This window comes from Epinephelus lanceolatus, chromosome 3, assembly GCF_041903045.1.
Source record: "Epinephelus lanceolatus isolate andai-2023 chromosome 3, ASM4190304v1, whole genome shotgun sequence".
NCBI classification, from domain to species: Eukaryota; Metazoa; Chordata; class Actinopteri; order Perciformes; family Serranidae; genus Epinephelus; species Epinephelus lanceolatus.
Genome location: NC_135736.1, coordinates 4,260,947 through 4,276,654, shown reverse-complemented (window position 1 = coordinate 4,276,654; position 15,708 = coordinate 4,260,947). Strand labels below are relative to the sequence as shown.

Genomic DNA, 15,708 nt, shown 5'->3' with positions numbered 1-15,708 from the left:
GCTTAGTGGGAACAGAAAAAAGTGCACCAAACTGAACTGTACCTTACCATACTGTACCGTACCGTACTGCTCAGTGGAAAAGCGGCTTAAGATTACAGGAATGTCTGTCGTAATATTAAGGCTGCCCTCCCTCCCCTAGTTGACCAAGCGTTAGTCGACTAGAGAGGTCATTAGTCAGCAAGATTTCATTTGTCGCTTAGTTGCAGAAAAAAAAAACACATGTGAAACTCTATTAGCAGCTGCACCTTGTCAAATAAATCATAACCTATATGACTGGACCATCAGCATCAGCAATCAGACAGGAGTCATGTTACTAACTAACACAGCTGAGAGATATCTTTCCCTTTTTCTATAAATATTCAGTCTGATAAATATGGAAAAGTTAACCATTTTAGTGCAGGGCTACCCAGAGCTTTACATCTGTTCCATGGATGATAGGCCTACACACTTATAAACAACATCTGGAAGAAGATCAGCTCTGCTCTCAGGATTTCAGGTAAATAGGCTATACAGTGCTTGTTAAGGTTGCAGCCTCAGACGCAACCTGCCGCCATGCTCTTGAAAGCTGGCACAAACAAGGCACAAGAGTAGCACCTAGCGTTTTCCAGGCGATTAAAGAAGCAGCATGTGTATGGCCCCTAATTTATAGGGCTGGTATCTGCTCTTATTACTTAGGCTAGTTAATAACATGTCAGGCAGGAAATCCAAAGTGTGGAATCATTTTGAGAAGGTGAAGAGAGCTGGGCATGATGGCAATAGGGCAAAACACTGACGCATCCTAAACACAAGTTTCATTCTTAGTGCTTTCTGTGACATGAGAAATACTGTTGGATTTGTTGTTCACAATGTAGCCTAATTGGGGAAAATAAAAGGATGTGACCCAGGACACATTGATAGTGAGTTTACTGCATCCTTTCAGATTTAAAGATTTTTCCTTTTTTATTTATTTATTTTGGCTTTTGCCCTTATTTGACAAGACAGTATTAAGGCGTGAAAGGAGGAGATAGAGAGAGGGGATGACATGCAGCAAAGGGCTGCAGGCTGGAAACAAATGCACAGCTGCTGCGGCAAGGACATTGCCTTTGTGCATGGGACGCCCGCTCTACCAAGGACATTGCCTTTGTGCATGAGAAGCCCGCTCTACCACTGAGCTACTGGTCACCCCTCCTTTCAGATTTCAAAGCATCAGGGACACAGGATGCATACCTAGAAACATGACAGGAAATATCACTCTTGTTCTCTTGACTTAATGGGGTTTCTGTCTTCTTCTTTTCACAGCGATGTTACGAACACAAGCAGTACAGAAACGGGCTCAAGTTCTGTAAACAAATTCTGTCCAACCCTAAGTTTGCTGAGCATGGAGGTAAGCAGCAGACGTACAGATAAAAAGATGGATGGAAAATTTCTCGTATCAGTGGGCAATGTACTGTATTTCTTACTATATGCTGTACCATTGGCTCTGTAGAGACCCTGGCGATGAAGGGACTGACCCTGAACTGTCTGGGGAAGAAGGAGGAGGCTTATGACCTGGTGAGAAGAGGCCTTCGCAATGACCTCAGGAGCCACGTCTGTATCCTTAATCATGTCACTGCACGCATAGTTTGTTAGTGAAGGAGATATGCTCTAAGCTGTTGTCACTTAAGACCTCTGGCTGGTGTGTCTTTTGTAAAATGTGTGAATGTGTGTGATGCCACAGGATATCATGCCACACATTATCGCTCTTGTCTTTTGTGGAGTATAGTCAGCACATCCTCTTTCTATGTCACTATGCATATTTATAATGCAATATGTAGAATTCAAATACTTTGCACCCAGATGCCAAGACCAGGACCTGAATCAGTCAACAACACTACTAAATATGTATATATATTGGTTTTCAACTGAAAAAGGTTGTCTGGGGCTTTAGTTACTCTTTAAGTGATTGATACATTATAGACCAGTAAAACCAGTTCTTGCTTTCACCAGGAGAGGCTCATTGGGCCCCAGTGACCCCAGTAAGCACAACATCTCTGTGCACTTCTGTATATCTTTTTAATAGTAGTCTGATAACATCCAGTGGAGTAGGTGGTTCCTATCTTCCTTAACTGTGCGTCCCAGGCTGGCATGTGTATGGCCTACTGCAGCGCTCGGATAAGAAGTACGATGAGGCTATCAAGTGTTACCGCAATGCTCTGAAGTGGGACAAGGACAACCTGCAGATCCTCCGAGACCTGTCGTTGCTGCAGATCCAGATGAGAGACCTCGAGGGCTACAGGGTGAGGACTGTCCTGAGAACTATGAGTGGATCCTTTCTAGCTCAAATAATTATTCCAAGATAGGTGTTGGATTATCATAATGAAAACCCATTTTCAGTCTTCCTGGCCCACTCAAGATCAGGACACAGGGTCAGCTGTAGAACAGCACAGCCTAGAGTCCATACCAAGCTGTGAGAAGCAGATTTAAGAAATATAGCAACTTTTATTTTTAATACAAGAATAAAACTGACTTAAGTCATTTGTGTAGAAAAAAACCCTGAACACACACTACCATCTGTCGCTCTGCCTTGTCCAGGATGCAGCATTGCACTGACTGAGACAGGAATCAGGTAGCAGTCAGGTTTCACAATGTAGAACACCACCCATGGGACACAGCCTGGGATTTAGATGCTTATTTGGTGAGAGGTATGAAACAGAAAGATGAAAGGATTAAAAATATGTATGAGGGAGGTAAAGGGAGGGGCTCTGAGTCAAAATGCGTTTTTTCAATTCTCTCTTAGCCAGCTAGTACCAACGTGGTTTTAATACCATGACTCGGCAGAATTTCTCTTCTTCGCTTTGTGCTGCTATCCATCACCTTGTTTCCTAATCATTTATCTCTCCAGCTACACATCACGTTACAAATCCTTTGGGCCACATATGAGGGATTCGTAATAGAGGGGACATAAGTTGAGTCTTTTTCACCCTGTTGGTTCTGATGGTGAGCATGGCCAAATAAACCTGTGTTTGCATTTTTTTTTTCTCTGTAGGAGACACGGTACCAGTTGTTGCAATTGCGTCCAGCACAGCGGGCATCCTGGATCGGCTATGCCATCGCCTATCACCTATTGGAGGACTACGAGATGGCAGCAAAAATCATTGAGGAGTTCAGGAAAACACAACAGGTTAGAGCCCATGATGGCTTAACATTTGTCTAATGTATTCTATAGTCCATCTTTCTAATCCTTCGTACACAAGGTGAGATATGGTTATAATGATCGGGATTGAGAAACTGATGGAACAGAGGGTAATGATTTATGAAGTATTTTGTGTATTAGAGATGCTGTTCAATGCACTGCAGTGTAAGATGAGTAACAGGGTTGCCCACATTTCTTGTCATGTTTTTCATGTCTGACTTGGTGTTTGATGCATCTCAGTTACAGTGCATGGTTTAGTCCTTCCTCTCAACAGAGTTGAAAAATGGGTGTTGTTTCTGTCATCTGTATCAGTCACAACTGCAATAGAGCTTACTCTCTCCGTCTCTCTGGCTTGCTCCTGATAGGAGCAGTCTGCTTCCTGTCTATGTGCCATCTATTTAATACAACAACAAGCTTGTGTCACTAGGCAACTGCACAAATACACGAATAATGATGGAGAGTTTCCTGAATTGCACAGTTACACCCAACAGGTCCAATAGATTTTCACTGTTGCTAGTAGAAAATGTTGATGTCACTAACAGTCATTTCTTTGACCAGACGTCTCCAGACAAAGTGGACTACGAATACAGCGAGTTACTGCTGTACCAGAACCAGGTGCTGAGAGAAGCAGGCCTGTACAAGGAGGCCCTGGAGCATTTATCCAACTATGAGAAGCAGATCTGTGACAAACTGGCTGTGGAGGAGACACGAGGTGGGTCACAGTGCTCCATACTTAGTGACAATGTCACACTGAATCCAAAATCTTGGAAATCCCTTGTTAGAACTTGGTGGTTCATCACATCTCAGGTCAGTCAAAGGGTAAACAATCCGAGGCACACTGTAGGATTTGTGCAAAAATTAAAAAGTCTTAATTTTACATGGCAATATAGATTAAAGAGATAAGCATCAGGGTCATTGTCTGCTGTAGCTTACATACCTGTCAGGTGTGTACCTGTCTACAGTGTGCCTTGGATTGTTTCTAAAGAAGACTTACATGTTATATTTTTCGAGTGAGAGTAATGCAATTAGGTCTTCGCAAGATGGAATAAACACAGTATACCTTAAGTATCCAAAGAGCACCTGTATGTGACTACTACTAAAACCCAGCAGGGCTTCTACTCCTTAGTCTTCACTACTGAAGGTTACTGTGCCTCAGATGGGCAAAGGCAAACACAGACTGGAGCAGCTCCAGTGAGCGAGCAGAGCTGTGAGTCGAACGTAACAACACGAAGCTGGTTCTACAATGAGAGTAAATTTGGGGTTATCTTTCACTTTAGCGGGTGAGCACTGAAGGAGAGAAGGGGCATGAAAGCGACATGCAGTTAGCCTTTTTTTGTTGGACCTGTAGGTGCCTGCATTTAGCTTCGTTAGCTTGCTAAAGTATCAGCTTTTCCAGTACAACAGAGGTTTGAAATAACGGATATCGGTCTACTTGATTATTAATAATTGGTGTTGGCGCTGAAAAAAAATAGTTTGACCTCTAGCAGATTTTTGCAGAAACATCCAGCTCTTTCAGCAGGCTGCTTTGCCCTTCGTTCTGGCAAATACTTAAAAACATGACAGGCAATTTGATGAGTTAGCTCTTAAAAATGTAGTGAATGTAGGCATATTCACCCCCGCTCTTTATTTAAAACAGTTTATATTCAGCTGGACCAGTCAGCATGGACAAAAACAAAGTGATGTTTGTTCATGTGATGAGATATCTTAATACTCAACACAGTAGGTGTGGCCTTGCTCTCTGTAGTTGCTTAGTACCTGCTGCGTTTTAGAGAATCTCACAACTGACATGACAGTTATGTATTTATTGAGTTGTACTTTTGCAAGATTCTAATTCATATTGTGTGTATAGTGTTAAGCTTCTCCAACCTTTTTTTAAGAACTTTCGCTAACTTCGGGTTATCAGTTGAATTTGAGCAGCTGTTGTCTCTTTTTATGTATTTTGACACCGGAGCTCTTCTGTCATGTTACTACAGGAGAGCTACTGTTGAAGCTGGAACGTCTGGATGAAGCAACAGAAGTCTACCGTCGCCTGCAGGAGAGGAACCCAGAGAACTGGTCCTATTACCGCGGCTTGGAAAATGCCCTAAAGCCAGGTATAACAATTTTTTCCTTTCTGTTTAAAACACCAGCATTGTCATGATAGACCACTGACTATTAAAATATCCACATGCATTGTACAAGCAACAGTTGTCAACACTACTGAATGTTTCTGGGGGGTGGGGTTCTCCAGGCGGTGTAGAAGAGAGACAAAAGATCTATGAAGATGCCTGGGACAAGTTTCCCAAAGGATTGGTTCCTCGCCGGCTGCCCCTCAACTTCCTCTCTGGTGTGGCCAAAAATACATCTTATTTAAACTAAAATATAACTTAAATTTCATCCATGTGTTAAGGAATAAATGACAAAGCTAGGAGCTGTCTTCACCTTAGTTGTTTAAGACGTTATTTTGGTTCCAAGTCTTTTTTTTTTTTTTCTTTCTTTTTTTTTTTTGTAACTCCACTTGCACTTGTTAATCATTTTTGACCATGAGTGAATGATCTTCTCCATCTCACCTTATTCCTCTGCAGGTGATAAGTTCAGAGAGTGTCTGGACAGGTATCTGCGGATGAACTTCAGTAAAGGCTGTCCGCCCGTCTTCACCACCCTCAAATCACTTTACAACGACAAAGAAAAGGTGACAGCACTGCTGCTATTCATGTCAGATGACCGTGCTAAATCTAAACCACGTTGACACTTGTTCCTCAATTTATTTGAAACCAGCTTACATAATGCACTATAGGAAGGGAGGTCAATCTGAGGGAAAGATTCCAGTGTTCTCGATCAAAGTTATTCACTCACAAATGTGTACTCCATTCTGCAGGTAAGGTAATGAACTGTGTCCTCTTTCTCTTTGCAGGTGGCAATAATAGAGGAGTTGGTGGTCGGCTATGAAACCTCATTAAAAAGCTATAGAATGTTCAACCAGAACGGTGAGGAGAACATTTATTAATCAGGAAGATGATAATGAATCTGATATCTTTCTAATCAGCAATATTGAGTGTCGTGTAGTCAGTGTAGCGCAATAGACAGTTTTTTAAAGTTGTAATCCTTAATGATTTATTAAAGAAGTCAGTGGAAATAATTGCATTCATAAACTGATTTCATGCTGTGCACGTTGCAAGAAATTTTCCACACAACTGCAGAGCACACTGAAGGTGGTTACCTTGCTCAGGAGTTGGAGGTGTGCAGCTCTTAATCTAACAGCTCACTTAGGTTGCTCCCTCTAGTGTCAATTCTCCCTGCAAAGTTTTAAAACAAATCTACTAACAAAAAATGCAAAAAATGACAGTATAATTTTGTAGATGCATTTTTGATGAATGATTAGAGATAGTTCTTACCCTCGTAACAAATACATTGCCCTTCCTAGGAGTACCCTTAAGCCTGATTTATGGTTGGGCGCCTGACACTTTTGAAGAGTTGCTCGACAGAGAGCAGCACAATAATTTGAATTTATGCTTTGGCAAAAGAGTTCAGTCATCAACCAGAGACACCCTGTGATTTTTTTACAGTCCATTTCTGTTATTGTTTAGTGAACTATAATGTGAACAGACAGCAGTTTAAAATCACACAAATATCCCACTGTATATGTTTTTTAACTGTTAACCATATGAATTGATTGATCAGCTCCCAATCTGTCTGCTAGCGGCAAATTCCCCTTACTCATTATGGTGGGTTGGGAAATAAAATCAGTGAATCAATGTTGATTTCATCTCGTGGTGCTGACGTGAAAAATATTTTTAGTTCAGTAATTATCTGTTGTCAGTCAGCCTGGTGAAGGCAGTTTGGCCGCTCTCTGTCCTCTCAGTTCCGCAGGAGCTGCTGCTGACAGACGGCTGCTTCTGTGAACAGAGACACTGAGTACAGGTCGGAGTCTGTGTGGATTGAAAACTGCCATCTCCATGGCAATGATAGTAATACTACCAATCACATTGTGCAACAAAATATGACGTTTTCCATGGCATAAAAAAAATCTTCAGGTTTGCAACGTGAAAGAAAAATGTAGAGCGACACTTTATTAATATTGAAAATACGTCATTTCTGTCAAGCAACACTCGTCAAAAGTTTTGAGCACCCAACCATAAGTCAGGCTCAAATGTGACACAGTAAAAAAAGCTTGCTTTGCAAGAAACTTCATCTATCTCTGATTTTAGCTGTGGTAGAGTGAACAGTAAACTGTGAGGCTGATTTCAGTAATATAACATTAAACAGTAAAACTGAATCACTTGCATTGTGCATTTTGCATCGTGCATAGGTAGGTAATTTAAATCCATTGCTGGAATGGCAGATTGCACCCCTAATGATGATAATTAAGAGAGGTAATCACAGTATACAAATACATAAATGTTTACCGTAGAAAAATGCAGACTTAAAAAAAAAGTCCAAAACCAAGTTTGATTTCATAAAATTCTAAGGATTATAATCAACGCTTCTCATTCGTGGTTATGACAGGTTTAACTGTTGTAGTGTTTTGTGCATAATCCCAAAGACCTAAACTAAGACAATATGCCCTTGCACTGTCATAGATGATGGTAAGGAGGAACCCCCGACCACTTTGCTCTGGGTGCAGTACTTCCTGGCACAACACTATGACATGATTGGCCAACAGACACTGGCGCTAGAATATATCAACGCAGCAATTGAGAGTACGCCTACGCTCATCGAGCTCTTCCTTATCAAAGCCAAGATTTACAAGGTAACATACACCACACATTTGCACACGCATTTACTGTTACAACTGAGGAGCAGGGTGTTGCTGTGCTGTTGTCATGACTGTTGTGTTGACCTTTATCTTCCTGCAGCATGCTGGGAACATTAAAGAAGCTGCTCAGTGGATGGATGAGGCCCAGGCTCTGGACACTGCCGACAGATTTATCAACTCCAAGTGTGCCAAGTACATGCTGAAGGCTGGCATGGTCAAAGAGGCCGAGGAAATGTGCTCCAAGTTTACACGGGTAAGAGAAACTGTCTGTGGATGTGCACAAAAGTACACACTAACAGCTGACGAGCTGAGGGAAATGTGAAAATGGCAAAACAAAATCATGGCTGTTTTTTCTGTGAAGTCAGTTTGCTAAGAACTAGTATAAAGTGGAGACCTCATGATCGTTATGTATTACTATCCTACAACCTAGAATAACTGAAGGCGGAATTCTTTTCACTTATGTTGTGTTTCGCCAAGGATTTTTTTTAAAGCAGCAGTGCTGAAGTCTGTGACTTTTATTTTATGCAGCAGAAAATATATAGGGTTTCTGCTGACACGAAAAGGGCTTTACACACATACTTGTACACAGTTGTAGATGCTAGGAGATAATAGAACAATAGTCACGCATCAGAAAGATGAAAACACTGAATTTGTCAAAACAGAAGCCCATTAAGTATGTATGATTGTTTAAAATTTTAAAATATATATATTACAGAGCATTGTATAAAAAGTTCTTAAAAATATCACAAATATTTTAATTAACCTCAAAATGTATCCATATTGCTTGTTTTACACAAATTGCTTTCACTAGTTGGGTTAATTGTACAGTTCATCTGTTCTGTACTGTTACTGTAACACATTGAATATAATATGAAATATCCATAAAATATGTCACTTTAGGAATATTATACAGTAGTGTAAAAAAGTTTTCGGAAACTCTTCAGATTTTACACAATCTCCAATATTTGCAGAAAAATCTTTTTTTTGTGTTTCAAAAGGTGGCTGCATCTGACAGACACAAACAAATGCATTTTTTTTTTTGTTTATTAACAAGAAAAAATAACAAAACTAAATTCTTGATAGTTTCAACACGTCAGTTCTCAACATTGTCGGTATCAAAGTCAACAAATAACAGAGAATGTGTTAAAAACTGAACAAAAAATAAATAAACCTTCACATCATCAAATTAATATTTAGTAGCCCTGCCATTAGCACGCAGTAGAGCTCTAATTCTTCTTGAATTTTGCTTTTAATTCTTCCAAAATCTTTGGTTTATGCTTCGAAACAGACCTTTTGATCATCCACCACAGATTTTCAATGGGGCTCATGTCCGGGGATTGAGCTGGCCACTCTAAGACCTGGATATTGTGCTCCTTAACTTGCGAAACAGTATTTCGTTTTTATGTACCTGCATAAGAATGACAAAGTGAACCAACCAAGTTCTACGTGTGACAAGGGGCATTATCTTGCTGAAACATCCAGTTTTTACCTCAACGGAACAGTGCACTTGCAGAGGGGAGCATATGGGTTTTGAGAATGGCACAATACTTGGCAGTGTTCAATGTGCCATCACAGACAGTGAGATGACCAACACCAGCAGCACTCGTACATCTCCAAACCATAATACTGCCTCCGCCATGCTTGACGGTAGGTACTGTACCTGCTGGAGATAATGCTTCACCTGGCCTTTTGCGTACCCTCACATTAGCAGGAGGAAGATAAAGCTGGAAACTGGACTCATCCGACCACAGAATCTTCTGCCAGTTCCTGGCTGTCCAGTTCTTGTGTGCTTGGGCCCAACGATGCCGGGCTAACCTCTGTCTCTCATTGATCAGGGGCTTCTTGATAGCCTTGCAGGACCTAAAGCCATGATCTAGGAGTCGGTCACGCACAGTGCAGGTGGAACACTGGACACCAGTTTGGTTTTACCACTGCTGCTGAAGCTCCTGTGATGTCATTTGGTGGTTTTCCCTGCACATGCAGATCAGGATGCGGTCATTTCTTGCTGAACAAACCCTTGGACGCCCAGATCTTGGTTTGTCTTCCAAGCAATAGGTTTGTTTGTATTTCTGCAGAGTGTATCCAACTGCTGAAGGACTGTATCTGCACTTTCTGGCTATCTGGTGGCAGCTGTACCCTTCCTGGCTGAGAATCTTCATCTTTGTGTTTCCTGCATTAGGTTCCTTGTTTTAGCCATTTTTGTATCTGTAGAACTTTCAAACATGCTGGCTTTACATAGACACAAAGCACGGCAAAAAAATACTGTCTGCCTTCCTTCATTGGTGGATCAGTGGTACCAAAACGACTCAATACTCAAAATTTCTTGTGTATCTTTATGGAACCAATCAATTTAATTTTAAAAAATTGAAAGTTTTTAATGGCTTTTTTAGGCTATGGCTAAGAAATTGCACTTGGAGACTTAAGAGTGATTCTTAATGCACTATATCACAAATACATGGGGTGTCCAAAAACTTTTTTCCATCACTGTAGTTGCGAGTCGGCTCAATGCAAAGCCTATGCCGTAGCCTACACGCATGGCCTTGTGGTGAGACCATTGCGAGCATTTATACCTGTGTGATGGTGTGTCAGTGGTCGCACTGCAGAGAAAGCTGCCTGCAGCAACACACAGGCCAAGCACTCAGCCTGTTCCAAACAGACATGTTTTGAACAGGCACTGCTCTAGTAATAACAGATTTACAATAATACAAAATGACTATTCGCCCTATAATTTGTTTGTCGGAGACTAGTCATTTTGCAGTAGTTGGCATGGTTAATTAGCTTGTCCCTGTTATGCCGTTTACTTTGTTCAAGCATGTGTTTATTTGGGTTTTTTTTTCTCTGTCGTTGTCCAGGAGGGAGCGTCAGCAGTGGAGAACCTCAACGAGATGCAGTGTATGTGGTTCCAGACAGAGTGTGCACTAGCCTACAAGGCCATGAACAAGTTTGGGGAGGCCCTCAAGAAATGCCACGAGATTGAAAGGGTGAGTCCTCAGTATCAGGGATTCTAGTTGATGCATTATGACCAGACCCTCAGGAAAGCCGTTCAGCCTTGCAGCCAATTTTTTTCCAGTGGCCACTCTCACAGTATTGCAATGAAAAAAAAAAAATCCCCTGTGGCCAAAAAGCATTTTTCCCATAGCTGTTGACAGAACACCTCAATCTGGTGAATTTATGAGTTTTTTTCTGAATTTGTTAGCCATGGTGGTTTTATAGTTGTTAAACTTACCCGTAATAGAGAGATACAACCTAAAAATCCTTGAAGTCATCACAATGTAAAGCCTATGAGCTGAGAGGGAATTCATGGGCGGGGCCAGTGGGAGAACCACTACTGTGTATATTCAGTGGGCACATACCACAGAAGTAAACCTGGAAGCAAGAGAACCTTTTGGTGTATGCGCCATGTTGGTGTCTGTTAAAATTTATAATTATGACATGCAATTTTTGTGAGACTCCTGAGACTCCTTAGCCACCCACGTTAAATATTTTGTATGTATGGGTCAAATTCTCAATTGGTTGTTTTTTGTTACATCTTCCTCATTTTTCCCCTCTCTTCTCAGCATTTTGTGGAGATCACAGACGACCAGTTTGACTTCCACACCTACTGCATGAGGAAGATGACGCTACGCTCTTATGTGGACCTATTGAAGCTGGAAGATGTGCTGCGGATGCATCCCTTCTACTACAAGGCTGCCATCAGTGCCATCCAGATCTACCTGAGCCTCCACGACAATCCCCTGACTGACGACAGCAAGGAGCTGCAGGCTGACACTGGTGAGGGGCAGTCACATTTGCACCACTGAGATTCCAATACATTTTAAATGCTCTCCTGGACAAACAAGACATTTTGTCCATCGCTAACACCTTGCTGTCCTCTCTAGCAAACCTTTCGGACAAAGAGCTTAAGAAGCTGAGAAACAAACAGCGGAGAGCCCAGAAGAAGGCCCAGCTGGAGGAGGAGAAGAAAAATGCAGAGAAAGAGAAGCAGCTCAAGAACCAGAAAAAGAAAAAGGAGGATGATGATGAGGAGATAGGAGGGCCCAAGGAGGAGCTAATACCTGACAAGCTGGTCAAGGTCAGAAAAGAGGAGTCATAAAAAGTTCATTCAGTGGCGATGCAATAAAAATTGAATCGAATAGCAGCTGATTAAGTGAGCAGAATCAGTTGTGACGTTGACTGTTTTGCTTTGTGTGGTACTTTGTCATTTCCCCTTTACAGGTAGAAAATCCACTGGAAGAAGCTGTCAAGTTCTTGATGCCTCTCAAACACCTAGTCAAGGACAAAATAGACACACACCTACTGGCCTTTGAGATCTACTTCAGGAAAGGTTGGAAAGCACATTTGAATGATAATTGAATGACTTTTCTTTTAGTTCTTACCTTAACACTTAACACAATGAGGCTGGGGCAGTTCATCGACGTAATCAACAATCCATAAGCACAAGCATCCACCAAAAACTCAGTGAAAATCAATGTTCATAACTATTTGAAAAAAATAGTTCAGATCAAGGTCTAAATTAAGTCTTATATTAATCTAGTAATATAAAACCTTTAGAATAATGGATACATTAATAGTTAGATTAATTGACTGATCATTAAATTAATCAATAAAAGAATAATCATTAGGTGCCACCCTGTAACACAGATTCACAATCCTTCTACTCCTTTCAGAAAAATACCTGTTGATGCTCCAGTCGGTGAAGAGAGCAGTGGCCATTGACCCAGACCACCCGTGGTTACACCAGTGTCTAGTACGCTTCTTTAAAGGAGGTAAGAAAGGGGGTTCCTTATTTATACCACAGTGCACCATATGTAGCATATCTTTTGTTGGTTTCATGTCCTTATAACTTGCTCCACACCAACCTCTTATTTCCCTTATTCTTACTTCTTTTTGATGTCTTTGTTTGCTGTATTCTTCCCACCATTGCTCACATCTCACTCATCTTCCTCACTTACCATCTTTCAGTCTCAGAAAGCAAAGAGCTACCAGAGGTGGTCAGGACGGTGCTGAAGCAGGAGATCACCCGGCTGTTCGGAGACAGCAATGCCATGAGCTTCAACCAGGCCTACCTCACCAAGCACTCAAACTCCATACCACACCGACTGGCTGGTAGGTCTCTCACACACACAATGTTAGTAAAGGACATGTTCACATTTCACTAAGCCACCCAGAGTCCTCTGCCTGTCTATATTTTCCTCGGATGATGGCTTTTAGTGTTGATAACACCTAGGCTTTGAAAATTAAATGTTTTTCATGTGGGAACTCCTTCCCTTCAGCCGTTCTGGTGGTCAGATACAGCTTTAAATAGGCCTTGAAGATGTCTGATTTTTTTGGGATTGGCACAACTCCCAATAAACATTTTCTTGAAATATACTTGCTTTGTAGTTTAGGATAATTTGGAATAGCAACTCCACCTCATCGTCCATCCAGACAAACGTTTGTGTGGTAGCCATTTTGTTTGTTTATACCTCATTGCTCTTTAGAAGGAAGCGTACGTGAGCAGGCGCATGTTGTATCATTACAAAGCCACACCTTCAACTACTGGCTCTGTGTGCATGGTAGTTGTTAACAAAATGTTGTCGTCTGAACTTTAAAGTGTAAAGGGGAAACGTCTCCATTCTCAGTGGATCGTTTCTGTGTAAATGTGGCCTTAGTGAGGTTAATAAAATATTGACACAATTTAAAATATATGTATTAGTGTCCTTGTGATTTGAAGTAGTCCTCTTTTCCTGTTTTTCATTAAACCAGAATGCCTGTCGTGTTGATGAGTTGATGAGACATAGAATCTGACTCTATTTTTCCAGCATAAACCTTTTCACAGCCTTGACCTGGTGGTTGGTAATTAATTACATAAATCATCTTTGGATATTTCCATCTTGAGTCCTGTTTTTTTGTCTATCTCTCTAACACTGAAACTACTCTCCCAACACTCTTGTTGAATGCATGTTACTGTATCACAGGGACTATTTTGGTTCACAAAAGACATATGTTTCTCTCTTTTTAAAACACTCTCAGTAGAGATTCACAGATTTCAATTTTCTTGCCTGATTCTGATTTTCTTTCTTTCTAAGAACAATAATTAAAATCATACACACGCATATTTGGAGCTTTTCTTTAAAGCCACTGGAAACTTGGCTTAAAATAGTAAAAAATGCATATATGTAATCAAAGATGAGCATCCACAAAAATCTGAGTGAAAATCAGTGTTCATAATTATGAGAAAAATAGTTCAGAAACAGGTAATTTGGCTGCTCAGGATTATGGTGGTGTGATCAGATTACACTTGATTGACAGCTCCCTTTCAGCTCAGGCAGTGTTATCCCTTTATTTTCCTTTCAATCACTTGTGGTAAACGTTTTGCTGCCACAGAATAAACTACCAACTCTATCAAATGGACCCCAATTGGTTAGAAAGCTAACTAGGCTAACTAGATTACAAGGTTAGATTTCCCAAATCTCTGTTTTTCTTCAATTGGTGCAGTGCCCATTCAAAAGCTGCCTGTTCAGAACAGAAACTATGATTGTTTGGCCTGTGGTGTTGCAGCTTGAAGCTTTCTGGAGAGCGCTCATCCAAACCGCTTCACACTCAACACTATACTTCTTTGGATGCAGAGCAGCACACCTGGACTCAAACGGTTTTAGATTCATTATGATGTTTAGATATGAAATGTTGAATTATTGTGTTTTTATTCATTGTACTCTGAAATAAGTTACCAAAGGCCAAAGCACTTAAAAAAATGTGCAACTCAGTGCTACACTCCTTACTTAATGTATGCTTCTACTTCTTTTTAATAGGATAACATTATACTATACATTTACCAGACAGAGACATGTTACTGGTTACACTGCAGATTCAGATTTTAATCACAAAATATAACAATTAAAATATGGTGTTTTTATTTATGAAACTATCCAGCACTATATAAAGCTCCACCTAAAATGGGCATTCAGGTACATTTAAGCACATTGTGCCTTCATCACCTCTTATTTTCCTCCTGCCCCCGTTTCAAGCATCACTTAACACATGCATTAAATGTTTTTTTTTAACGCCTGTACGGTGTAGAAAGAAAAACTTGACATTATGTATAGCAAACAATTTATTTAAATGGTGTAAGGACCACAGAATAGTTTGAGAGCTAACAAAACTTAAAATCATGCAGCTCATATCCACAGAGAGAGAAACAGAGACAGCAGTGTAAACTGGTTGCTACATTTTTATAGAGTTCTCTGCAGATACAGACACAAGTACACACTGCTAGGGTTTTTTTGTTTGTTTGTTTTTTAGGAAAATCCTGCAGATTATGCATTTAACACAGGAGCTTTCAAATCCCATGCAGCATGCATGGAAATGAATTCCAATTCGGGTTGCAGCAGCTGTGACAGTAGAGAGGTACTGTCTATGCAGCTGTTCATGACATGAACCATTGTATGTAAATTTAATCAACACAGGATCAGCTTTATCTGAAACTGTCTGGCCAGTCACCGATCATGGCTGATTAAGCTAAAAACCAGGCAGTTCAGGTCACTGTCCGATCAATCAATGCATCTCTAACTTTCGGATACCTAAAAAACAATCTTGGTTCTTCAGGTCACATTCCTTGTTGAGTTTTTACAAAAATGCTTTGTTTCAAATACACACACTTTCTCCCTTCTGCAGCTGCTAAGATGATGGTGTATCTGGACTCGTCGACGGAAACGAAGGCAGCAGAGCTGGCTACTGCACTAGATGAGTCACTCAACAACAGAACCATAGAGGTACGTATTCATGGAAATATGCAATGTAATTGTTGTTTGGTAAAAAAAATATGAAATGCAATGGTAGCAAT

At 40.7% G+C, this 15,708-nt stretch overlaps 1 protein-coding gene across 1 annotated transcript in view; it reads left to right on the top strand.

Moving 5' to 3' along the window:
- LOC117255676 (N-alpha-acetyltransferase 15, NatA auxiliary subunit) overlaps nt 1-15,708 on the top strand; it is a 32,476-nt gene that overhangs the window by 11,639 nt on the left and 5,129 nt on the right. The window contains exons 2-19 of the mRNA XM_033624802.2: nt 1,279-1,363; nt 1,466-1,570; nt 2,098-2,255; nt 3,005-3,139; nt 3,710-3,863; nt 5,125-5,244; nt 5,382-5,477; nt 5,716-5,822; nt 6,045-6,117; nt 7,711-7,880; nt 7,987-8,139; nt 10,739-10,867; nt 11,444-11,657; nt 11,765-11,958; nt 12,102-12,210; nt 12,554-12,652; nt 12,849-12,992; nt 15,540-15,637. Of these exons, the coding sequence (XP_033480693.1) occupies nt 1,279-1,363; nt 1,466-1,570; nt 2,098-2,255; nt 3,005-3,139; nt 3,710-3,863; nt 5,125-5,244; nt 5,382-5,477; nt 5,716-5,822; nt 6,045-6,117; nt 7,711-7,880; nt 7,987-8,139; nt 10,739-10,867; nt 11,444-11,657; nt 11,765-11,958; nt 12,102-12,210; nt 12,554-12,652; nt 12,849-12,992; nt 15,540-15,637 (2,343 nt within the window). The remainder of the gene's footprint in view (nt 1-1,278; nt 1,364-1,465; nt 1,571-2,097; nt 2,256-3,004; nt 3,140-3,709; nt 3,864-5,124; nt 5,245-5,381; nt 5,478-5,715; nt 5,823-6,044; nt 6,118-7,710; nt 7,881-7,986; nt 8,140-10,738; nt 10,868-11,443; nt 11,658-11,764; nt 11,959-12,101; nt 12,211-12,553; nt 12,653-12,848; nt 12,993-15,539; nt 15,638-15,708) is intronic.